Below are 27386 nucleotides of genomic sequence, written 5' to 3' on the forward strand. Positions count from 1 at the left end.
CTCCAGCCCAAGGGCGGGGGGAGCCGATTCACTCTATCAGTAGTTTGTAATAGTTACCTGAGTCGGGTCCGATTTCGAATTTGACCTCTCGGGTCCCGAACGAGTACACAATGACCCCGTTCTGTCCAGAATCAATGTCAGTTGCTGTCACTATCTAAAGGAAAGGATATTCTCCAAGAGTGTTCATTTCAAAAATATTTGAAGTTATACAGTGATAATTCAGTGAAAATTACCATTTAAAAAACTTATTCTTTAAGAAACATTCACAGCCAAAAACAAATACAACAAAATATTAGTGAAACATTAAAAAATACATCGTTAGAGTAAGTGTTTAAAAAATTCATTTGAACTGAAGTCTGACCTTTATATACAAGTCTTCTACAAAAATGAGAAGCTAAGATACACTAACAACAGAAATTTTTCGTTGCATAACCAGAAATTGTTACAATTAAAAACGCGAAAGCCGTTGTTCAAATCCTATCACACTCTAGCACCAAGAAAATACATAAAATTATTGAAATCAAATGTGTCAGAAAACAAAATTTCCTAAAACTAAAATTTTTTTGCTTAACTTACTAAAATAACAAAAAAAAATTGAACCTAAACCAAAAACGCCATTGAAAAAATCTGCATGCCAGTCAAACTTATTTTACACAGAAAACTCAAAATATTGGACAAAAAGTTACAATAAACAATTCAGATTAAAACGGGACTGGATTGGGGGTGAGGGGTGAGGGTTCATTAAGAGGGGATCAAACTCTCAAGTTTCAAAACCACCCTTCACACAATAAAACTATGTCTACTCAAAAACATTTTTTTTGGCGAATCGCATAATTAGACACTGGTCAACGGTAAGGTTATCAAAGAGCTGCGCAGCCACTTATTGACCTCCGGGTTTTACTGTTTATTATGTTTTTGAGGACGAAAAGTGATAAGTATCAGACAGAAACACAGTCAAGTTGAAAAACGCATTAAAAAAGCCGTTAGGGTACAATGGGTACAATTTTTGGTTAGGCATACTGGTACTTTGAGGGGCTCTACAGTAGATTAGAAAAGTAGGATAGGAGTAGTAATAGGGTGAGCAAGTCTCCCCCGGGGGGGGGTGTAGACCCCATGTATAAAGATAGGGTACAGGAGTTATTTTTCTGAGCGGGTCTACAGTAATGTATTAAGATTGGGGATAAATCTAGGGGCGCCTGCATGTGTTCGAGGGTGTGAGTAGTAAGGTAGGAGCAGATCAGATGCCGGAGCCACTTGTCACGTGATTTTAGAGGTCATTTAGGGCAGCGCGCAGGGGAATTGTACAGGCGGGGAATTGTACAGTCAGCGCGCAGGGGAATTGTACAGGCAGCGCGCATTAACGGATAATTCCCCTCGCAGTAAATTTCAACATTTTTATGGTTTGACCACCGCAATGTATAAAGACTAGGTATAGCCGCCGCAATGTATTAAGATTAGGTATAGCCGCCGCAATGTATTAAGATTAGGTATAGCCCCCTCAATGTATTAAGATTAGGTATAGCCGCCGCAATGTATTAAGATTAGGCATAGCCGCCGCAATATATTAAGATTAGGTATAGCCGCCGCAATGTATTAACATTAGGTATAGCCGCCGCAATGTATTAAGATTAGGTATAGCCGCCGCAATGTATTAAGATTAGGTATAACCGCCGCAATGTATTAAAATTAGGTATAGCTGCCGCAATGTATTAAGTTTAGGTATAGCCGCCGCAATGTATTAAGATTAGGTATAGCCGCCGCAATGTATTAGGATTAGGTATAGCCGCCGGAATGTATTAAGATTAGGTATAGCTGACCCTAAATAGCAGGATGGCGCAGTGGTAGTGTGCTGGGCTCATAACTCAGAGGTCGGTAGATCGAAACTACCTCTTGCTAATCTGGCACTGTCACAGTACTAGTGGAATTTTACGCGCTCATAACTTAGAAAAATGGTAAATAAAGGAAAAAATTGAATAAAAATGTACAAAATAACAGAAACAGTACAAATTAAGTATATGCAAATACAAAATTAATCAAACGTTTACATGATGATAGTACAAAAGAAAAGAGTATTAAAGTACATTTAGCCGAGTAGTTAATAAAGTCGACAACAAAAATTTGAGTAACTAACGAAGAATTCAGGAATTTAGAAAAAAATTACTGTCGACTTTATTACCCTTCGCCTTATTTTACATTAAATTTATCTTATTCACATATAATTACTTATAAAGTTTAAAACATGAGAATCTTGAACATTGTTCAGTTTGTTTGAAAATATTTAAATAGTTGAAATGCTGCAAATATTGTGTAAATCCACACAAATTATCAGTTTTCTGAACTGGCTGTTGTATCATTTTCTGATACTTTTTTTTTCAAAAATTTGTATTTTGTGATTGGACGAGCCAAAGAATCAGCATAGTAATAAGTTCGATTGAGTCGAGCAATCATTATCCAATGCTCTCCAGCTTCACTGCTCGGAGAAGTGTTGATGATAGCAAAGCTGAATGTGGGTAGTCTTGGAACACAATCTGCTGGAAAGGAACCTATATAGCGGTATTTGAGTTCTAGGATTCGTTCAATTATCTGTCTCAGTGAAGTGTTATCCATGACAAACAATTTTTCTCTGCTTATTTTTGCAAGTACCATTAACACACGGATTTTTAACAGTACTGTCAAGCTGAAAAGACTCATTCTCTTCAAAAAAGCAACAACCATTGGACTTTTTACCTTGCTCTAAGAAAACTTTGCTTGATTTTTTAATTTTGTCAACAGAATTGTAATGGTGGTTGGGGTAGAAAAAAAAATTATATAAAAAGTACCAGAAAAATTATGAGAGGAACGTGAACAAAAAGTTTGAATTAGTTCGCCCCTATTTAACGTCCAATTTAAGAAATTATTTGGTGAGGAGAATGGCAACTGGGTGATGATAATACATAACCCACAAATGTTCCTTTGTTTGTTCATAGGTAGCGGCGCAGTGGTTGATTGTCCGAAATCCTCTATTTGTAGATGTTAAATTGATGAATTCTTCCATCACTCGCCGATATTTTCCAATGGTCCATCTCCGGTCTCTTCCAATGTTCGTTTGTTTAGTCCTTTGCTGCTGAATTTGTACTTATCCGATTTGGCATCGTAGCAAAAATAAGTTTTGCTACAGAGACAAATCATTTCAGTACATCTAAATTCTTCCCTGAACAGACCTGGTTCACGCTTATCGTGCTTTTTATGTTTATCACAACAAGTTCTAGGGAAGAAATTTTGTACAGCATCAGCTTTGAAAGAATCATCACAATCGTGTTCCCTCAGAGCTTCCCACTCTGCTTTTTTAGATGGACGAATGCAATCATACAAATAATCGTGTGCTAGAGCTAAGCATAAGGAATCAGTGTCCATTTCTAACTCTTCGAATCTGTCGACATCGCGAAATTTATCAAAAAAATTGTAATAAAGCTCCAGCATACGTAATTTTGCGTACTGAAGTATAAAAAAGCCGACTATTATCGGTTCACGGTGCTCAATTTTTGATTTTACAAGTTCAACTTCGTATAGTTCTTTTGACACACGGTTAAGTCTCTTAAACAGAATCCCGTTGAGAGCTTTGTGTGTCTTTTCAACGTTCAGGTATTTTGTCTCTGTATGTCTGTTTCTGTCCATGATTTGGTAACCATAGGAACTATTCCCTAACAATTTCATTGTTTCTGCTACAACGCTTGATTCAAGATTTTAATCTCCAGCTCTTCTAGCATCAACAACTGATTGAACAAAAATGTTGAAGCATTTTTTGGGTGTGTACTGAACGAAGCGGTAAATTTTGGTGCATTTCAGCCCAAGACTAAGGTAAATGTTGAGTAAAGGTGTTATGACTGTTCCATTCTCCAACTTGAAGCTTGAAATCAACATGCGTTGCGGTTGCTTGATTAAATCGTTAAATCGTTATCATTTGCATAATCCCTCATATAATCACCAATATCTGCTCGACTAACATTAAAATTTTTAAAGATTGGTGGAAAGTTCGAGAACTTGTATTTCAACCCATCTGGCACTTCGAGATCACACTGAACGTAACCGAACAGTTTATCTTCTATTATCTTAGCAAGTAGAGATTCTTGAGTCAGAGGTAGCTTGAATGGGAAATTGTTTCTCACGTGAATTTTTACAGATTCATCACCTTTGAGAGATTCCCACCAGTTACATTCCCATATCTCAAAAACTTTATATCCTTTGTTTCGCAAATAGTCCCGTCTTAGTTCATCGTATTCCCGTTTCTTGAGTCCTCTCTGAGTCTCTTCCTCTGACATACTTATTCTTGCTTCCTGACATGCACAAAAGTGAAAGTAACAAACCATTGCTACAAAAATAGTTTTACAGAGAGCTCAAAATCCGTCTACATTAAAACAATCAATCTTTTTCTGAGTTCCAGTTGTGTAGTAGCTTTCAATATTGCAGTTACGACGCTGAGATTGTAGGTACGACATAACCATGTTCTGAAATTTCCTCGATTTATTTTGCCTAGCTTTAAGCTTCTGAGAGTCTGAATCAAACTCCCATCTAGTGTAAAGCCCAGTAGGCATTTCTTGACACATTGAGAAGGGGTAAAATTGACTGGCGTCTATACCCACAATTGATTTGCAAATGTTTTCCGTGTTTCGAATACATGTTTGATCCACAACCGCTTTTCTCGTAAACACAATAGAGGGACCAACGGTCATATCTTCGCGTATTTTATCATGTAAATCTTTGTCTGCTTCAACAAAAGGATAGAATTTGTTATTAGTTGATTTGTGTAGAAAAGTATTTGCTAAATCAGGTGGTGTGCAACCCAGTTTTAACATATCAATCAATTTGTTATAATAGAATTCCATCATTTTCTGCATCGCTTCTAGTGTCGGGACAACATCCTTGATATTATACCACCCGACAAGGTCTTGAAAAGTTGTCATTTGTTCGTGCTCCCACACACTTTCCCAGTAATTGAAGTTGTCAAATCCCGAGGGGGGCACAACCTTCAACCTCAGCTTTTTCACAGCCTCCTGTTGGGAAAATCCACTATTCAACAATTTTGTGAAATCCGTAAATTCTTTCTCCAAGGGATTGTGATCTCTCAACTTACTAAAAAAACATTCGTAAGGGGAAGGAAAGTTACATCCAATTTTTTGGTGAGTCCAACCATTAATAAGGGAAAAATCCTCCTTGGGTCTCATTTGTCTTGTAAGCTTTGAGGAACGAATCTAGTGATGTTGCTCCACCAAGAAAGTTTAGAATATCGAGAAACTGAACATCACCAAAATTAAAGGATACAAAATGATTAGCTTTTTTAATAACCGTTGGTTGAATAACGCGCTCGTGAATGAGGTAGGGTAGTAAATAAGACTTGATAAGATTCAGATCATATTTCCCGCTGTTGAATCCAAATACATGTAGAGTGCTGACATAATGTTCAAAATGTTGTTGTAGTTCGAGAAATTGATTTTTCTGAATTTGGAGGAATTGAGTCGACATATCAATTTCTTCTTCTTCGATATATTGAAATTCAAACATTGGAGTACTCTCATCTTTCCTTCCATTTAGCTTCTCGAAAATAGAACTTTGGTCTTAATTGCATTTTCAATTGGCGAAAATTTTTGCAACATTTCTGCTTTACTTTTGCTAGCTAGTTCTTCTAATGCTTCAACAAAAGATACAATCAGTGTCGTGGGGTCTTTGTTGCAAAGGAAAATAGGTTCTTGTATTAAATTTTAGGAAATTGACACAGAGATTGGTTCATGTTTTCCTATCGTATTGGTATCTTTTAGTTCATTAGATGGAACGCAGATTGATTCGAAGTCAAATACAGCCAAGTTTTTGAACAGTTTTTGTTCTTCCGCATATCCAATTCCAAAACCGTCAAGTTTATCGAACAAAGTTTCTCTCAAAGTTTAAACACTCTTCGGATAAATGTGCTGTATCCTATCTTTACAAGATTTCACGTGACGGTGGAAATTACCAGCACGCTTAATAAAGGTATCACAATTAGGACAGCGGAATCTTTTGAAGAACGTGTTGATATCATCAACATAGCAAATGTGGTTGTTGTAGCGAAGTAGATTAATGTTGTTCTCGTACATCTCAATACTTCTTCTGGCACCTACAAAATCCCCGTCCTCAATGTCAATGTCATAAATGAAAATGTTGTGTTTTATAGCGTTTTCAACAAACACAAGGTGATCAATTGACACTCCTCTAAAATTAATTGCGTCATGACCAGACTCGTTGAGAAAGTCACTGAACAACTTAGCTGCGTTTGTTTCCAGCTCAGCTGATCAATACAAGTCAACAACCACAGCTCTAAACAAGCAAAGGTAATCCTTGTAGGTTTCTCCGTATCCATTCGTAATAAGACAATTTACATCTCTTCTTCTCAACAACTGTTCAGGTATAACAGCATCTAAACATCCCATTGGGATATTGTTGAGAAGAGCACAGACAATTGTTACCGCCATTCGTAGTTAGTGCATACCGCCATTTTGTGTTTGCCCTCTCTTGAGCACAAGTCTCAATCAAATCCATTTTCTCTACTCTATCCTGAAGTGAGACTAAGTCTCCTTTAGAACAAATTAAATGATATTTCTCAAAGAAGGTGTTGTTCTCATGAGCATAAAAGTATCGGTATTCGTCTGTGTCCACATTTCGTAAAATAAATCCCAGAGATAAATTTATTTTTGCAGCGCAGTTAAGCTTTTCAAACACTTCCTTCAGTTTTTCATTAATTTCGCTAGGATCAAGTTTCGGCAATTTAAAATTGAATACTCTGTGTCTCCCATTCTCCATCTCAGTATTGTCAAAGAAGTGTTGACAGGCACTATATTCCTGCTGTAACTGTTCGTTGTTCTTATCCATTTCTTCCGATTCTAGTACTTCTTTCATACTTTCGCTGGATTTGGTTCCAATTTTGGTCGATGTTCCGTGTTTCCGTCTCTTATGTTGTTGAAGAGAATAAAAACTTGGAAATTCCTCCAAGCATATAGTGCACACTGTACTAAGCTTCTTTTCTTGAGGAGCGTGATGCTTAGCAAGGTGGTAGTTCAAGACCTCTCTCCTCTTTGTATAGAAATGTGGACACTTGGGACATTTTAAAGTCTCACTATCACACGATTTTTTTGTGTCGAGCCGTTTGCTGCTTGACAACCATTTTCTCGAACTTTGTGCATTTGACAGGTAGATTTCTATCAAGAGAAGGCATTGTATTGTTGTGATCCAAAATAAATTGAAAAAAATTCAGGTAAAGTGCCGAGCAACTGTAACTGATAACAAAGTGAGAATGAATACAATTTTTGTTTTGTTAGTTAAAATAATTTTATGACTCATTACTTCCATATAAGGAAATGACGTATTTTCTATTTTTAGTAACATTACGCAATGAAAAAGTTCAAGAACTTCCTACGAAGCAGTCACAGTGTTGCATTCTACATTTTATTTGAATCCTGAAAACATCCAGAATGTGTAACCTTATTCCTTGGAGGAAAATTGGAAATCTTAAGTTATATTTATTTGTCATATTGCTGATTTGTGTTACTCTTTTTACAAAACAATACTATTCAACCCACTACAGACTTTTTAACAAAATCTATCTGTCAGATGTTTGCTCACTTAGAGAACACAAATATTATTGTAAACGAACTAATTTTGTAATTTTATCGATAGAACACTATATGTATTTATACAATAATATTAAAACATTAGAGAAGAAAACTCCTACTTTAATTGAAGATAACTTATATATAATTGACGTTATTGTGATTATATTACAATTAGAATTCAATCAAATATTAGTATTAGGAAACTTGTAAAAATTAATGATATCGTTTTGTTTGTCTCGTTCTCTCTCGGAAAATTTTTTTATTTTAATAGATTAATACGTGAAATTTTGCTCAGTTGCGAAACATGTTGATCAAAAACCACTTACAAATTTTGGAGAAGATTTACAAGAGAAAAAAAAGGTATACCTGATGCATACAAAATTGACAAAATTGATGTAGATTCATACTTTTTTTTACAATTTTTTGGACATTTTCACAAAATCCAACAGAATAATCCGATTTAGTAAAGGACTTGAGTATGCAACGTTCTCTATTAAAAAAGTTGAATATGAGGAGTTTATTGCAAAACTCTCGTTCGATTTATCCTCAGAATTGCATGTAAGCAAATACGAATTGTTGTTCATTTTGAACTCCGTCCCCGATATATTGGAACAGTACAGAAATATATCACAAACAAACTTTGTTCCTCTCCCAGAACCAATAACAATAACTTCTTCACTACAGAGTACTTTGTACTTCCATTATTACAACGAGTACAATTCAGTGGGAGTACGGATCAGGTTCGGAATTCGTTTACCTAACGCATATATACAAAAACTTGATTCCCAAAATGGAACATTTTCCGAGATTGATCTGAAATTTGACGAATTGGAAAAAAATTTATCAAAGCATGACTTTTTTTGGTAAATTATGTCACTTCATTTCAACTAAAATAGACCATTTTAGGTAACAGCATAGTCGGAAACTTGTACGTATCCTTCACTTCCTAGCCTGTTGGGAAATTTTACCCAAATTTGGATTTGAATTTCAGTTCGTCCAGAAATTTCCAGCTAAACGTCACTTTTTCTCGTAAAATCTTCCATCTTTGGTTACTGTTTTCTGATTGGACAGAGCACACTATATATAGAGGTTGTTGATTTTGACATTATCATTTTATCCAACTTCTCTGAAAACATTATCGCCACTGTTTCTCACATTATACTAACTACTCCTCAACATTTTATACTGCTATCGAGCACCAACATTCAAATTCTTCTTATTAGAAAAATACTTAATTTAGTTCTAACTTTTGTTTAAATCTTATTTATATTTTCTGTTTTTTTCCTAAAAAAGAAATTTGTTGCTTTCTAACGTTCTCTCCACTGATTACTTTTATCACGTTCTCAACAAGAATCTTTTGTTCCATTCTCAACACTCTCTAACAAATATCTCTTCTATCATTTAATCCAAAATGGAGTTCACTGTTCAAAATAATAATCTTCTGTACTCAATTTCTTTCACTGAGGATATTGCTCGGATAGGAGTGCGAGATTTATCAAACGGACTGTATGAGTCTGTTATCACTTTACCCATTACTGTGTGGCACATTATTGAGCACCAGCGACAACAGTTTGATACATATCATCAGGGACAGGTTCCAATCACAGAGAATCAGCTCGTGACTCACGCGATGGGACACGAAGTTGCTGTTGTTAGTGGACACCACTATCCTCACGTTAATGGATCTGATTTTCCCGCCAACTACGTAGCTGGAAACATTCAGTACACATTTCCGTGGGAAGAAGGAGCAAATTCCAAACAGCTGGTTCACTACACCGGACGTATGTCAGGTATCAAGCCCGGAGGTGGAAAATAATCTTCTCCAAATAGTTTCAAGAGCTCATAGTAGAGAACATAGCGAGTTGAGTATCGACACTAGTACCACCACGTCATTTAACGATCTGGAAAACTTTGATCCAGCGCAGTACTATGGATCCACTGACGTGTCAACTACACCCTCGATGACAACTCCTTCGATTGAGGAAGGAACAGCTCAAATCCTATCTTTTTGAGTGATGTACCTAATACCCCAGTCACTGTTCAACCAACCCAACTACCTGGTAGAATTGAGCAACAAAGAAGCTTCGGTAATAAAATTCAGAACTTGCTAGAACATGTTATTGAAACTCTTTTTGAATGATTTGTACGTTCAATTTTGTAAACTATTTTCTATTTGTTCATTAAAATAATAAAGTTGTTGAATACTTTTTAGGTGTTTCGTATTAAATAAACATTTTCAATTATAAAGTTTTTTAATTACTTTTTTCAAGTTTTTCAAAACAAAGATTAATACGAAAGGTTAGTTGATAATTTAGGTATTGGTTATTATTAAAAACTTTGTTTATGACGAATTTAATTTTGATATTTAAGAAAACTGTCGAATTTTTTTCGATATTTATTAAAAAATGTCGAGAAAAAATTCGATTTTTATGAAAAAATTATTGTTACAAATCCGATTTTTAAGCTGCAAGAACAGATTCAAAACTTGTCATTTTAAAAATGATTGAATTTTTTGTTTTTTGCTTAAAATGATACCGTAAAACAAAGAAAAATGAGAAAAAATTGCACATTTTGTTTGCACAATTTGGTATAAATTTTGATTTTTAACGAAAAATCTGTGGTTCTATTTTTGACTTTTAACAAAAAATGTTGCTGGGAGATTCGACATTTAACAAATAAACTGAGTTCAAATTTTGACTTTTAGATTATACTCTAGATTTTAAAAATTTTAGTACAAACACTTCATTACTTTCTAACTTCAAAGTACAACATGGGGTTATCAATTATTCCATGACCATCTAGTAAACAATCAATAATTTTTATTAATTCACTTTCATACTTTGAGTTCTTAAGTGACTGAATTCGGTCGAAGGAGGACGATCTCAATGTTTGTGTGCTTGCATTTCTTTGCTCAGCTCTCAGTAGATGTCTCGTGAACTTCCTTCTACTCAATCTCTTCTTAGACACGCTGGGTAGTTTTTCAACAAATTTGTTTTCCAAATTATGTTGTACTGCTCTCTTCAACTGAGTAAAAACAAGTCCTGCTTCGTCCATTGTGTAACCAAAAAACTGATGTTTATATAAGGTGTATAAGCAGTCCACTGTCTGATATTGAAAAGATAAATCATCCATTTTTTGGAGTAATTCATTAATGGAAGATGAAATGAGAATTATGTGATAAGAACATTTTTTCAGAGGACAAAAAGTGTAATTGTGAGACGCAACAGAGTATTCGTTAGTAAGCAAGTAAGGTTTATAATCCTTAAACGATACGCAAATGAACAAAGCTTTCTCACAACTTTTTTTATAAAAGTCAGGTAAAACTTGACACATAACTGAGGCCATTCTGTAAGCAAAGTGATTTTGGAGTGGTTCTTTTAAACTGCTGTATAAGGAAGTAACGCAATTCAGTTCAAATGCAGCGAAAATTTCATTTGAAAAATGACACAGTTCAAGAGACAGCAGCTCAGAAAAATCCGTTGTTTTACTTGTTCTAAATATTTCAAACACTATTACTCGCTAATGCAACACAGACGTGCTTAACATCAAAATAAATACACTGCTCTGGTTCAAATGTTTGCTCAACTTAAAATTTCTGACTAAGTTTCCTTATAAGGTTTTTTTGCAAAATGACACAATTAAATTTTCCATATTTGGAAATTAAAAAAGGATAATGACATCATTACAAAATAAAGGTGATCGGAAACAAAAGAGGGAATTAAATTACAAGTCAAATCATTCAATTAATTTCTCTCTGTCAGATTAAGTTGATAAAATGTCTCTCTCTAAAGTTTCTCCTTTTTACTCGAGTGCTCCGTCTATGTCAACTGATTCTCAACCTAAAACTGGAATTGATTCGGTTCCGTTTTATATAGACTTTGGTTCTAACCCAAAAAGATTTGGGAGATTTACTGTTTCCCAGATTTTTAAAAAAGGACAAAATTATTCCGAACCAACTTTCCAAGTCTTCAAAAAAGATAACTCTGGAACATTTGAGAAGTACCAACAGCTTTGAATTGGAGATTACGAATTCAAGAAACTCTGTTTCCTCAAGAACAGTATCCTGGATGGGGAGTTGGAACTGAGTGAGCACCCGACTCAATTTGATAAGAACCCATGTATGGAGGATGTGCTGCAACGATGTCACAAAATCAGAGAGGTCAGCATAGGACGAAATCGACGAATATATGTGACTTTCATCCAATACGTTCAGGAGAATCCAGCCTCCATTTATGCGCAGATTCGGCTCTTTTGTTGTAAAGAAAACAATGAGTTTAAGCAAGTGACTTATGTCAGCTTTACTTTGGACGAGTTCAAGGAACTGATTCAAAATTTGAATGACTTTTCTAATATTGAACAATGTACATTTCAGTAATAATTGTTGTGTGATTTTGTAATGTCTTTGTCTTCTCTACAATAAATTTTTCATTTTAAAAACCTTTGATCTGAGAATGAGTTTGATATTGGTTGCTCAAGAAATATTTTTTGAGTCTCAGAGATAAGTCAAAGGTTTTTCACGTTAGACTTCATTACGAACTGAAAAGATATTCCTATACTGTTCTTGAAGCTCAAAATTTTCCCAAATTAGAAAATTTGGACATAGAGTCCCAAATTTCAGAATTTAAGTGGGTTATTCACAACGGATTACGCAGAACAAGTCTAATATATCGTTCAGATAAACAACAAGTTACTATTTCACAACATCCTTGGAACGGATATCAGTAGAGTTTTCTGACAAATAAAGAATTAAAAAAAGAAGAGTACGAGAACTTACTAGAGCATCTCCCTACACTTTTATCTGAAAAATTTAAGAAAACTTGCATTGACATGGATGAAGGAACGCAAAGTTGATGGACATTGTCATTCTTGTCAACATATTCAATTGTTACGGAAGCATCCTTTCAATGTTTCCCGAAAATGAAAAAAACGCAAAAACTGTTTTTTTATCGGCCCGTAAAATTTGGGACGAGAATATAAATTTGGAGGAAATTAACCAAAAATTGCCTCATGGAGGACTTCTTGGTTATGGAAATTCCTTTTTAGATTTTTTCTTTGCTAGATTGAAAGTTTTTCGATTACATGCTATACTACACGATTCTGCTGGAGCGGTTAAAGCAACTACAAACAAGGGACCAGGATACTGTTACATGTTACCAATTTTTCCAAGCTCATGTTTCTTGGGACATTTAACTGGGTTAGTTTTTTCTGTTTTTATTAAATTTTATCATCCTCAAATTTTCAAAATGCTAGACTGCTAATCATTTTTGTAATAATCTAATCTAGAAAAAAGAATGTCTCTCGTTGTATTTGATATTGAATGCTTGGAGGGCAAAATTGTCAAGCAGTTGGGTGTTTTCAAGGATGGAATTGTTTTGGTCTTTCCTCCCACCCAAAGACTATAAACCTACTTTTCAAGAAAAGTGGTACACTAAAAATTTATATGGGAATAATTGGAACAATGGAAAACTGGAATACACTGAGTTGTCATCAATCATTCACCAACATTGTTCACCTACAACAGAATACTTTACAAAAGGGTTAGAGAAGTGTAATCTTCTCTCAAATTACTTGTGTAAAGATATAGAGAATCTAGATGATCTTGGTTTTCCTAAAGTTTCCAAACTTCTCAATAACTCGGATACTGACTGGGATTGTAGCAATTATCCTTATCGACACAAAAAGATATTTCACTGTGCAGAGAAGAAAGCTTATGCTTACGGAACTTGGACTCTAGATTTCTTTGATAACGTATAATATTTGTAATTTCTATTCGTAAATTCTTTTTGTATTTGTGATCGTTTTGTAATTTATTTTTTTTTATTTTACTACTTTTGAAATCAGAGAGAAGTCGCGTTCCCAGTTCAAAAAAATGATTTTCCCTTAAAAATAAGTTATAAATGACCGAGCATACAGATAACGGTTTAAATTTAGGTAATTTTTTCTTTGATGATAATAACCAGGAACGACAATCGTGGAAATGGTTTGGACAGACTTGTAATAGATCTCTGGTGTTTTTTTCGTCCCAATTTGTTGTTATTTTGTTAATATTAGCGGGCTGTATAGCAAGAATAACTCTTGCCGAAAGCTGTGAAGAAACAACAGTTTGGATTGCTATCTCATCTAGTACAGTCGGTTAAATTTTACCTTCTCCTAAAATATGAACAATATAACTTCTACTAAGGAACGCATTTTTATTTCATTGGTGGGACCAAGCGGGTCTGGAAAATCTCATCTTATCCATGATTGGCTAATTATTGGAACTTTTCAACCCGATTTTGATAAAAAAATTTACTATTTTTATCAACATTATCAATCACTTTACGGACTAATGTCCGAAAACATTAAGAACATTCATTTTAATCAAGGAGTTGACTTTGAGTTCTTTCAGAGTCTACCCAATAATGGAACAAAGTATTTGCTGATTTTTTATGATTCTTGTGAGGAAATCTCAAGCTCGAAAGAATTTGTCAAAATCGCGACAGCTGGAAGACACAAAGGACTTAGTACAATATATATAAAGCAATATATATAAAGCATTCATCAGAGTAGATTGGGAAGAGATATTGATTTACAAAATACTCATATAGTTTTGTTCAAGTCTCCTAGAGATGTTCTCCGGATTAACACTCTTAGTCAACAGCTCGGTTTAGGATCACAATTAAAAGATTTGTATACAAAAGCTACTTCAATCCCGTATGGTCAATTACTCATTGATCTGACTCCAAAAACAGTCGACTCTCTTAGATTTTGCACGAACAGTGGTTCTATTACCACTATTTTTTTCTCCCTAAAACGAAACAAGAGATTTCTTTTTTGAACGATGAAAACACAACATCTCTCTACGCTGATAACGTTCCAAACGTATTCCCGGAACTTCAAGAAAACGTTCCCAAGAAATTGTCCAAAAGGTTTCATTCAATTTCTAAACGAATGCATAGTAAACCTTCTCGGGGGACAACTACAGGAAATACAAAAACAAGACGTAATAAAGTACAGAGACGAAATTCATCAACTCGTGCTAAAAAGAACCGCAAGAAATAAAAGAAGAGCAATTTTAAGTTCACGAAAAGGAATAGAGGTCATATCAATTTTGTGACACCATCTATCATTAATCGATTGTCTTGAAATGGAACAGTTTTTTGATTCCTCAACATCTTTACGAACAAAAATTCAAATTAGAAGTTAAAACGCTGGACACTTTTGAGCAGAAACCAGTTTCTGTCCCAACACATTTGAACCCTAATTACAAGGAAATCAGCAACAAAACCAGATCTTTAAAGAACGAATCAATTGTAGGTCAAATTTTGAATTCGCAGCGAGTCAAGCTATCTCTCAACGACACAATTTTATTAGATGGAAGAGATACAGAAGTAGCTTTCGCAGATTTTATTTTTGCATTAAAAAGAAAGAACCTTGATTTTCCCGACATATATTACACAATAGTTGATGCTACCGGAATAAATCCGCAAAAAGTAATAAACAAAGATGCCAAAGGCAAAGACAGAGGGAGCTGGATTCCTTTCAAAGTCTGAAAAAGCCAAGCTACAAAGGCTGCATAGAGATGGAAAAGCCGCATATGGATCAATTAAAAAGCTACAAAGGGCAAGTGGGTTATCCAAAAAGAAAGTTGCCTACTTTCTACACAGTAAAGATTCCTACACAAAGTATCGTCATGCAACACAACATTTCAAAAGATTACCAGCATTTGCTAAGCGAATCAATGAGATCTGGTTTCTCGATCTAGCTTTTATGGATAAATCATCGGATACTAATAATGGAGTGAAGTGTTTATTAGTATGTGTTGACGTCTTTTCTCGCTTTCTTCGTGTGCATCCAATGAAGTCAAAGTACTCTACCGATGCAGTTTTAGCTTTCAAAAAATTGTTGCGCAAAAAGAGTATGCCAGCGAAGGTATCGGTTGATCAGGGAACAGAGTTTAGTGGTGAGTTTCGAAAGTTTTGTACGGACAAGAAAATCAAAATTTACTCTACTAGAAGCGAAACGAAAGCTGCTGTAGCAGAACGATCTATGAAATCTCTGAGAAACATTATTTATCGCTATATGGAAGAAAATGGTGACAAATACATGAGAAAAATGGACTCCTTTCTCAAAACTATGAACACAAGAGTTAATCGCTCAACAGGTAAAACTCCAAAAAATGTAACAAATAAAGACTTTTTGTCAACTTTTTTTACAGAAACCCAATTAACCAATATAAGCGACCACGCTTTAAAGTTGGTGAAAATGTTCGAATATCAAAAAAAGATATTCCATTCAGAAAAGGTTATAAATCTCAGTTCACAAATGAAAACTTCAAAATTGTTAAAACTGCTACTTTTAAACCACCAACCTATAACCTTTGCGGAGAACAAGGTGATGAAATTCTAGGTAAATTTTATGAACAAGAGCTTTCAAAGTGTATCATTTAAAGATGAGTTCTTTCATTGTTGAGTTGGTTCAATTGCGTCGTTTGATAGTTACCCAAACAATACACTAAGTTCTTTCACGAATTTTCTACCTGAACAAATTAATCTTGATGGAGAATGGGAGGTAGCAATAACAGAACTGTCGTATCCTTCCTTGTACCAGAACATAACAGAAGGTAAATTTTTCTATCTAGATTAAGCAACACCAGATACAAAACCAACGGATTATGACACACTTGATCCAGGTCTATACCCCTCGATCTCTGATATTGTCAATGAAATGATCAGAAAAATTCAGGAACGTGAAAAGTATGAAAAACGCCAATCATGTTACACGTTAACAAAATTACACAGCGAATTTAATTGAGTCTTCCGAATCAGACCTCTTTACTTTTCAGTTTTAGTGCCGATCTTTGTCATGTCTTTGGATGCGAAGAAGCTGTTTATGGTATGGGTGTTTTCAAGAGTGGTGCTGGTCCACTTTTTCCCAAGTTCCCTTATGACATTGTACGAATACACACCTTAATGATATATAGTGATATTGTTGAATACAATATTGTGGGTGATACAAAAACTGCTGTTTACGATGCATTCCGTTTATATCAAAAGTTAAGAATGGAGATATAATCTCAACGGGACAATACATGAATTATCAAAATTTTCCAAACTTACAATTTAAAAAAATTCTAAAAACTCATTCCAGAGCATAAAACTCGAGCTCCGGGACTCTTATGGTGAAAAAATTCCTTTCAACTCTGTTGGTGTAACAAGAGCGGTACTAATGTTTAGAAAAACTTCTGGCAATCATTTTTAGTTTTAAAGTTGTAGAAAATGGTTGCTGATAGTGATTTACCGTATTTTCGTGGTGATTCATGACAGAGGGGAAGAGGATTCGGATTGTTAGCACAAACAATTGGGAGGACAGCTATTCCATTCTTGAGGAGATATGTTGTCCCAGCAGCAAAAAGAGTTGGTGCTGATTTGCTTGATATAGCTGCACCAGAAAGTGGAAATGTTCTAACTGGAAAGAAAAAATTCAAATCTGTGGCTGCAGATGTTGGAAAGAAAACATTACGTAAACAACTAGGTGGTGGAAAAATTAGGAAACGTCGCATTATCCGAAGAATTCCCCCAAAAACGGGTCAACGTCGTCGAACTAGAAGAGATATTTTTTCTAAGCTAAAATGAATACTAGATCAACAAACGATAGCAGCTTTCGTTATGGTCACTTAACGAACTCTTGCTTGGAGATTTTTGACAAAATTCTTGTTTTGGAACCAATTGAATGTTCTCACGTTCAAGAAGTTTATCTCAGTACTTCATTGGATGAAAGCAGCATTGAATTCGAGTTTGAAACAGATAGAAGCACATATCTTGATATGAGAGATAACCACCTACAAATCAAAGTTGGTTTACAAAAGGGAAGATTGTTTGATGACTTTATGAAAAAAGACGAGCAAGGAAAATCAGATATGGGAATGTCTTTCGCAGATGATGATTTACAGTATCTGACTCACGTCAACAATTTATTGCACTCGCTCTTCTCCAACTGTGAGGTTTATCTGAACAATCAACAGGTTTACAACTCAAATGGTCTCTATGGACACAAAGCTTTAATTTCCAATGAATTTAACGCTTCCACAAGAAATAATGAAGGTATTTTGGCATGTCATGGATATGAATTTGAAAAAGAACCTAGCAATTTTGATAAAATACCTTTTATAGATCGAGAGGCAAAACCCCTTTTATAGATTGATTATTTTGCTGAAAAATGGAACTACTTATTACGGTAAATTAGCAATTGATTTGTTCGAATGTGAAAAGTTACTGCTTCCAAGTACAAAAGTTAGACTGAAATTGATTCGTGCAAGACCCAATTTTTACATGATCTCCTACAATCCTCATGTCTCCCTTAAAGTTCTTGACTGTTCCCTGTTTACAAGACGTGTTGTTGTTAACGAAGTGTATCACCAGATTATCAAATATCAATTAACTCATCAACCTGCTTGTTACAAATTTATGGAAACAATTGCACGATCATTCATTATTCCTTCGGGACAAAACCAGTTTATTCAGGAAAATGTTTTTAACAACGCTCCAATCAGAAGAATAGCTATTGCGATGAACACAATCACAGGACATTTTCAAGAAAATCCTTTCCATTGTCAGAAATTTGGTTTACGAGAACTAAGAATTGTTCGAGGAGGTAGAGCTATAGTATCAGTTGATACAAATAATGACTTTAGAGCATACGTAACAACAATGAAAGGAATGAATTTTAACGAAGAGATTCCTGCGTTACCAAATAATCTATTTCAGAGCCATTACGTGCTTGTATTTGATCTCACTTCACTTCAAGATGCTGGAGAAAAAATTCATTATCCTGAGCTCAGCGGTGAAAGTATCCGATTAGAAATGTTTTTCGACCGCCCGCTAACATACGTGACAGAACTAATTGTTCTAGGAGAAAGGACGTCCACTGTTAAAATTGATCAGTTCGGAACGGTTGCTAAAAATGTCTGAAGATTTTTGCGTTAACGAAAACATTTTCATATTTTTTTCAGTTTTTTATGGGTTTTACATCATCGCTTTCTGCATTGAAACATTTGTGGGTTAAGTATTATCATCACCCAGTTGCCATTCTCTTCGCCAAATAATTTCTTAAAATGGACGTTAACTGGGGGCGAACTAATTCAAACTTTTTTGTTTACGTTCCTCTCATAATTTTTCTGGTACTTTTTTTATAATTATTTTTTTTCTACCTCAACCACCATTACAATTCTGTTGACAAAATTAAAAAATCAAGCTTTCTTAGAGCAAGGTAAAAAGTCCAATGATTGTTGCTTTTTTGAAGAGAATGAGTCTTTTCAGCTTGACAGTACTGTTAGAAATCCGTGTGTTAATGGTACTTGCAAAATAAAGCAGAGAAAAATTGTTTGTCATGGATAGCACTTCACTGAGACAGATTATTGAACGAATCCTAGAACTTAAATACCGCTATATAGGTTCCTTTCCAGCAGATCGTGTTCCAAGACTACCCACGGTCTGCTTTGCTATCATCAACACTTCTCCGAGCAGTGAAGCTGGAGAGCATTGGATAATGATTGCTCGACTCAATCGAACTTATTACTATGCTGATTCTTTGGCTCTTCCAATCACAAAATACAAATTTTTGAATAAAAAAATCAGAAAATGATACAACAGCCAGTTCAGAAAACTGATATTTTGTGTGGATTTTACACAATATTTGCAGCATTTCAACTATTTAAATTTTTTCAAACAAAACTGAACAATATTCATGATGTTCATGTTTTAAACTTTATAAGTAATTATATGTGAATTAGATAAATTTAATGTAAAATAAGTCGAAGTGTAATAAAGTCGACAGTAAATTTTTTCTAAATTCCTTAATTCTTCGTTAGTTAATCAAATTTTTGTTGTCGACTATATTAACTACTCGGCTAATTGTACTTTAATACTTTTTTCTTTTGAACTATCATCATGTAAACGTTTGATTAATTTTGTTTTTGCATGTATTTAATTTGTACTGTGTCTGTTGTTTTGTACTTTTGAATTCAATTTTTTCTTTTATTTAACATTTTTCCAAGTTATGAGCGCGTAAAATTCCGCTAGTACTGTGACAGTGCCAGATTAGCAAAAGGTAGTTTCGATCTACCGACCTCTGAGTTATGAGCCCAGCACGCTACCACTGCGCCATCTTGCTATTTAGGGTCAGCTATACCTAATCTTAATACATTGCGGCGGCTATACCTAATCGTAATACATTGCGGCGGCTATACCTAATCTTAATACACTGCGGCGGCTATGCCTAATTTTAATACATTGCGGCGGCTATACCTAATCTTAATACATTGCGGCGGCTATACCTAATCTTAATACATTGCGGCGGCTATACCTAATGTTAATACATTGCGGCGGCTATACCTAATCTTAATACATTGCGGCGGGTATACCTAATCTTAATACATTGCTGGGGCTATACCTAATCTTAATACATTACGGCTGCTATACCTAATCTTAATACGTTGCAGCGGCTATACCTAGTCTTAATACTTTGTGGTGGTCAAACCAAAAAAATGTTGAAATTTACTGCGAGGGGAATTATCCGTTAATGCGCGCTGCCTGTACAATTCCCCTGCGCGCTGACTGTACAATTCCCCGCCTGTACAATTACCCTGCGCGCTGCCCTAAATGACCTGTAAAATCACGTGACAAGTGGCTCCGGCATCTGATCTGCTCCTACCTTACTACTCACACCCTCGAACACATGTAGGCGCCCCTAGATTTATCCCCAATCTTAATACATTACTGTAGACCCGCTCAGAAAAATAACTCCTATACCCTATCTTTATACATGGGGTCTACACCCCCCCCCCCGGGGAGACTTGCTCACCCTATTACTACTGATAGGAATGGGGGACTTATATGGGATCAACAATTATCAAAATGACCTTTTCAACATAAATATTACCAGCAAGTTACAATAGAAACTAGGCTACTGCTAACATCCAGTGTTTGAAAACAGAGGTCAATGTTTGAAAAAAGGAGCAAAAATTTAAGTCATCAATAAACTTGATTTTGCTAAAAAAATATGTAAAATACCAAACTTCTAGCTCTTAAACTCGTGAAAAGACAACAGTACAAATATGACTGCTGCAAATTTTGTTTGAGAGCAATTAAAAACATAAAATTGGTATTTCAAATCACGTATTAACTACTAAAATACGTCCACCAGATATCAATACTTTAAAATACACGAGAAAAATGTGAGTTGAAGCCAACAAATTCCTTTAAAGAACGCTATTTCAGAGGCAAATTCACCCGTCGAGCAGGTTTGCAATAAACAGTCAGAATCAATTGCTATATTGCTGCAATATTTGTCTTAGAGGAGTACTTCTGGTATTTGCTCCTCAACAGGAAAAAGTGTTACACGTCATCATGATGCCCTCAGGTCAAAGTTTTTTTTGATCTTTTAGTACTTTGCCTACTTATTTTTCGCCGGATTTTTCCAATAATTATTGTCCAGGAGAATCTGAATTAGAAGCGCAAGAACCTGACAAGCAGTAAACGAGCAAAGCGTTTTTCTTTTATATTTTTACATTGGGAAAACAAGTATTAAATGTCGCGTTTTGAAATTTTATGCCTGAGCTCAAATGCTTAAAGAGCTTTTTTGTGACCATAGTGTACTATAAATAAAGTGTAGTGTACTATAAATAAAAATATTATGCTGTGGAATGGGTATTTGGTGCAGAAACCAGTTATTTGGCTAAGTATTTCATGTACCTCAGCACAAGCAAATACGTCCGAGAACTCTGGTATAAGAACTGCGTGGTAGAAATTGCTGGGCTGGAACTCTGGCGCGTTGTCATTCAGATCCAAAATGCTCACTGTCACTGTAGTCGTGCCAGAAAGGGCAGGTGAACCTAAGGAATAAATCAATCAAAATCTTGCACAAATAAGAAGCAATAACGAAGTTTTAATACCAAGCGGACGCAGAAGCCAAAATGATAGTGATGTGATAAATACTCCATCAAGTTTCTAAATTCATAAAGAATATCAAAAGAAATTCGATAAATTATCAAGCTTTTGAAGCAGATCAACTCTTCAAATATTTATACGGCAAATACAATAAAAATAGACCATGATAGTCAATTTTACATTGAGTAATTTAGGTATTTTTGATCTTCTTCTCACATTTTTATAATGGTCCATATAAATTGAAATGGATAATTCCATACCTCTTATTAGGTTATGCGGATCAATAAATTAAAAACAATCGTTCCTTCCTTCAAACATGTCAATAAAAAATTTTTTGTTCACGGGTGTAAAAGAAACAGTTTCAGTATTTCAATTAGCATGTAAGTATTTAACCTTTTGATTGTCTTTCTCAAAGTTACTCTTTCAGAAGAAACACACTAACCCCTATCAGTTGCTGTAATCTCAAATATGACTTGAGTCGTCAGTTCATAGTCGATCTCTCGTCTAACTGTGAGGCTGCCAGTTGAGACACCATAGTTGAAGTAGAAAGTGGCGTTGCCGTAGTCCGTATCACCGTTCGAATCAGTAATTCTAAGGAAACACAAAAATAAAGACTCTTTAGCATGGTAGACACAAAGTTCACTGGACTGTGTATTTCACAGGAAAATCAATTGGAGCTACAATAAGGATAAACCTTATCCTTATTGTAACCTATGGTAGAAAAAATATTAGTAGTCATGGCAGATAAAAGGTAAAAGATGGTCCCTGTATTGAGTAACATTTACTGAAATTTCGCTACATTTCTGTTCCGAACCCACTTGTGGGGGGAGGAACTATATACTCAAATGGTTTTTTTTGTTCAGACGATTTTGGCCGATCGATATATTCATCGCAGAGAAATGTGAGTGGTATAATTAAAAAGCTGGTCCAGCGTAGAATTCAAAATTAAAAAGATTTTTATGATTTTCAGTTTTTTCGAGGAGTTATTGAGGATTGAAGTTTTGTGTGAACACGGGATGTTTGTTCACGTTTAGTGTAATTTTTCTTCAAATTAAGATATTTTCTATAAAAATAGTACTTTTAAAATTAAATTTCACGCCAAGAAACGAACAAATTTTGTGTTCCTATTAGACTAAAAGCCATAAAAAGACCAGTTCTGGTCTCATAGAAAAGTTCACTATAAAAAAAATCGAATTCTATTTGAGAGCTCTTTTTATAAAACTTTTCTACTCTTATTTTGCTTTTTAAGTCACCTAGAGACAAATCCTTTTTCATATCGAGGTTCTGTTAATGACAAACCTGCTGTACAGTCAAAGGAAGCCTAATGAACAAAAAAATGTTTTCAAGGAGCTGCTTATGTTTTTTTTTGGCTTGGCTTTTGGAGTTTTCGTAAATTTTAAATGAAATTTTTAATTTTTTTCAGGTTTTACTAATTTTTGGAGTCCTATTTCATGGACTCATTGACTAACAGTAGAATATGTTTCGTAATGAGCATTAGGGGAACATGTGGTTTGAGTGGACAACTAATGGCTGTTAAGAATTTATTAATAATTTTTCTAAAAAACTTTTTGAACAATTACCATTCATAAACCTATTATCGTGAACTGTAAGTCAGTCTGAGTGATGACAGCGCCCTCTTTCTTTCTACTGCAATCAATTTTAATCTGACAACAGGTTTTAACTTCCAACGTTTGGTTGTATGTCTTCAATGACACAAGATTTCAAAAATTTTCAAAAATTTTTTGGATATTTTCCTATTATTGGTTACCTTTGAACTCTTATCAAATTATCCAAAAATTTTACACAATATTCTAATCCCATTGGCTTAGAGATGGCCTTCAGTGGATCACAGATAAAGTTTTCAGTGAAAAGCTAATGGTTTAATTGGCTTCGACACTTTTTAATCGCACTTTTGTACTTAAATTTGGTTTTTGCCTGTTTTTGTTGTTGTTTTCATAGTGATAAGACTTACTGTGATGTCTTATTCATTATCTATGCATGACAAACATCTTTTTCCTCCCATTGGCATCGAGTTACATCGTAGTTATTGACCTCCGTTGAAAGCTTTTGAATTTAACTTAATTTTCGAAAATTTTTTGACAATTAACCAATCCTAATCTTTTTTCGTGACCTATTGGTCAGCCTCAGTACTGACAGTTACCTTTTATTTTCTACTAAAGCCAAATTCAATCTGGTTAGCCGGTTTATCTTCCACCTATTGGTTTTAAAATTTCAATGCCACTAGTTTTCATAATTTTTTTCTTAATTTCGGTTACTTTTTTAAATTTTTGGATCCCTTTGAAATCTTATCACATTATCCTATTCTGATAGTTTGCATAAGTTTAGGGAAGAAGTTCAAAAGATCTTAGATAAAGTTTTCAGACAAGAGCTTATGATTTAATTTGCTTCGACAATTTCTTCTGGCACTTTTCTATTGAATTTTTGGTTTCTGCCTCTCTTTGAAAATACATAATATTCAGATAATAGCTAATGATTTTAACGGTAGCAATAGTTTGTGTTTTCGCAAACAGTTTGTAATTTTTTGACTTTTTCTTTTGTTCGTTTCTATGGTTTAGTCGAATCAAATACAGGTCCTATTGGTTTTGTAATGACTTTTTAGTAATTTATCAAGGATTATTTAGTTAAAAGCTAATGTTTTTTAAGACTTTTGAAATTTCCTGGTTTAAAATGTTGATTAATTTCTGAATTTCCCCTCATTGTTTGTTCTCTTTGTCGACTTAGCGACATTCCTGAGGAAAAAGTGAAAAAGTGTCCGAACAAGACAAAGCTCAGAGTTCTACTCAGTGATATGACATTCCAACCTAACTGAGCATCAGTTTATTAAAATATACTCATTAAAGCAGAAAGCTTTTTCTGAAAGAAAATGAATCCTATCTAAGTTGATAACACAAAGGGACAGATTTATATTCTGTTCCATAAAATTTATATCTCCCGAGTGAAGGTTGTGTAGAAAAAAGGTATGATTTGCAGTAAATAGCGGTGATCAAGCATTAAACCCAAAGCCAGCAAGAGCCAGGAAAAAGAATACTGAACTTCCTGAAAAGTTGGTATTAATACAAACAAGCACCCAGGTTGAGGTCCAGACCGAAATGGCCTCTGATCAGACCATTCCAGACAAAACTGACCTCTGATCAGACCGAGCCAGACTGGTTTGATCTCTGATCAAACTAGAGTGCGCTCTAAGCTCCGTGCGCGCATAGAGAGTGCTCGAAAACTTGCTCTGATCAGACTATTGTGCGCTCGAATGTCACCCCCTGATCAGACGAGTGTGCGCTCGAATCCGGGTCTGATCAGACTGAAGTGCGCTCGAAATCGCCTCTGATCAGACTGAAGTGCGCTCGAAGTTGCCTCTGATCAGACTGAAGTGCGCTCGAAATCGCCTCTGATCAGACTGAAGTGCGCTCGAAATTGCCTCTGATCAGACTAAAGTGCGTTCAAAATAGTCTGATCAGAGAAAGGATTTGAACATGAAAAAATCTCTCAATTTTGTTATAATATATTCATTTCATAAGAAATGATTTGTTCAGAAATATATTCAACTAAGGAAAAGCCTATAATAAAGGTATTGCCAATTAAAAGAAATCCAAAGTGCGGGAAAAACAATTTGTTGAGTATGCCAATAATTCATGTTTTTGACTTAATAGATGAACTTAGACAGCTTTACATAATAATGTCTTGATCTACAGTTAATCCCAATCTTTTCAAAAGGGGACCGGCAGTTGCTATCAACTGGGCCTCTTGTTTCTGATCAACCCATCAGGCTCGCGATGGGTCTCTGATCAGAATGCGTCTGTATTATAGACTCTTGGGAGAGACATCCTAAGTCAGCAAAACAAAAATAAAAAAAATGAAAAAAAAATTCGCTCGAATCGGCCTCTGATCAGACTAGTGTGCGCTCGAATTGGCCTCTGATCAGACAAGTTTGCGCTCAAAACTGCCTCTGGTCAGACCGTCCCAGACCGACGTGACCTCTGATCAGACAAGATCCAGACCATTGTCCAGACAAACGTGCGCTCAAAGTCTTCTCCAGACCATCTAATTCGAGCGCACCGAGAACAAGTGTGCGCTCAAAGATGGTCTGATCAGAGGTCACTTCGGTCTGGCCACCTCGACCTGGGCAGACATAAATAAACAAAAAATTACTGTGTTGAAAGCAGTGAAATTGATCTGTGCAGTTTGAGCAGTGAAGTTTTTTTACCACATTCACCCATGAATCCGCAAATTTAAATTCAATTCAACAAAAATCTCAATTTTTTGAGCAACTTTTAGCGCTGACACCTCGACCTAACCAACGCTCGAAAAGCGCCAAACAATGCAATCAACTAAAATGTGGTCACTTGAATGTAATCCTCTTTTCCCGCTTAGTTTCATTTGATCTTCTTATCTGAAAGGTTTTATAATCGATGGAACTTTGTCATGAGAACTCCGTCAACTGATTTTGAAACGTTCGGTTTACTTCAATGTTTTGGAATTGCTTTGAAAACAGCCTTTTTCAATGCTAATTACGTGTATTGCATATCGCTGTTGACATTTCCCATTTCATCAGCATCAGAGGCAGTGAGTGTGGCTATGACGTCACCAATGGGCAAATTCTCATTCACTGTTATAGTGTAACTGGTCTGTGCGAAGATGGGTCTATTGTCATTCACGTCCACTATGTAAACAATGCAGCTAGCTGTGCCCGTCAGCTGAGGCGTTCCTAGAATTATGAAACAATTCTTAATTGATACAAAAATACAAGTTACTAACTATGAGTTTTTTTGCATGTCATTGGAGGATTGTATTCCGAGAAAGAAAGACTGCCCGAGCGAAATGAAACCTGATAGCCTTGATAGGAAACACGATCAAAGTAGTTAAACTTGTATAGATCTTGTAATGTTTTCAACTGTTAAATTTGGTTCTACTTTTTCCCATGTTGCTTGCTTCCCTAACTAGTTTTATGGGTCAAGATATTAGAAAGAAGCGTCAAAAAGTTTCTTGACGTCTTGATAAGATCTCTCCTATCATACATAAAAGATATTTCAAAAAATTTTGATTATCTCTGTAAGGTACTACAAGTTTCGCAAGACTATGATCAGGATCGTGGTTATTTTTTCAATGCATTTTTCCCCCGCGGCTTTAATCTCTGAACTTTTTTCTTCCTCGTCGTTTATCGCCCATAGTCGGCTCTATGATAATTCTGCCAATTGGTACAATATGTATTAACCTTGGTCATATGCGATGCAGTCGAATGAGTAAGCAGCCTGTGACTCCCTGTCCAACGCTGCAATAGTCCTAATGTTGCCATCAACCTCATTAAACATCTCAAACATTCCAACCGCCGACCCAGTGACATTAAACTGAAACATCAGTCAAGCTAACCTAAAATGACAGGTTCCATAGTTTTCATCGTCTACCATTGGTTATGACAGTCTTTTTTCTAATCATGAACTTCCATTTTGAAGTAGTTCACCGTCATCTTCATTCAGCTCACCAGTTGAACTCCCTCTTATAATCAGGTCTCCCTCACCTACGATTGCCCGGGCAGGGTTTACAGGTCCCGAATTCGATCAATTTAAGCTAGCAATTTTGTTATCTTTTCTCGTTTCTAAGTCGAGCTTAAGAGAGACACCTCTTTTTGAAGGGTTTATTCTGCTTTGTGATACTGTGTTTGTTAAAATTTTTTTTTACAAACGTTTACAAAGAAGTGGTATAATACCCGCAATAAACAGAAAAACTCAAAGTGGCTTGTAAAAGAGTGAATTAAGTGTTTGGCATTAAAGGTCAAGAATATTCAAACTCCGAAAAATGACTTCTGCAGAGAATATAAAATTAAACTAGAAAT

General features: G+C 35.2%; 1 protein-coding gene and 1 non-coding gene across 2 annotated transcripts in view; both read right to left on the reverse strand.

Annotated features, from left to right (window-relative positions):
- Positions 1–27386, reverse strand: part of LOC142336307 (protocadherin Fat 4-like) — an 86930-nt gene continuing 59544 nt past the window's right edge. Inside the window, exons 14-18 of the mRNA XM_075385036.1 lie at positions 26769–26901; positions 26069–26261; positions 21984–22132; positions 21347–21486; positions 1–154 (exon numbers count right to left, since the gene is read on the reverse strand). Coding sequence (XP_075241151.1) covers positions 29–154; positions 21347–21486; positions 21984–22132; positions 26069–26261; positions 26769–26901 — 741 coding nt within the window. The 3' untranslated portion in view covers positions 1–28. The remainder of the gene's footprint in view (positions 155–21346; positions 21487–21983; positions 22133–26068; positions 26262–26768; positions 26902–27386) is intronic.
- Positions 19695–19766, reverse strand: Trnam-cau (transfer RNA methionine (anticodon CAU)). Its single transcript has one exon. It is a non-coding gene; the product is annotated as a tRNA-Met (tRNA).

This window comes from Convolutriloba macropyga, chromosome 3 (assembly GCF_964194025.1).
Source record: "Convolutriloba macropyga chromosome 3, txConMacr16.3, whole genome shotgun sequence".
In the NCBI taxonomy this organism is placed as follows: Eukaryota; Metazoa; Xenacoelomorpha; order Acoela; family Convolutidae; genus Convolutriloba; species Convolutriloba macropyga.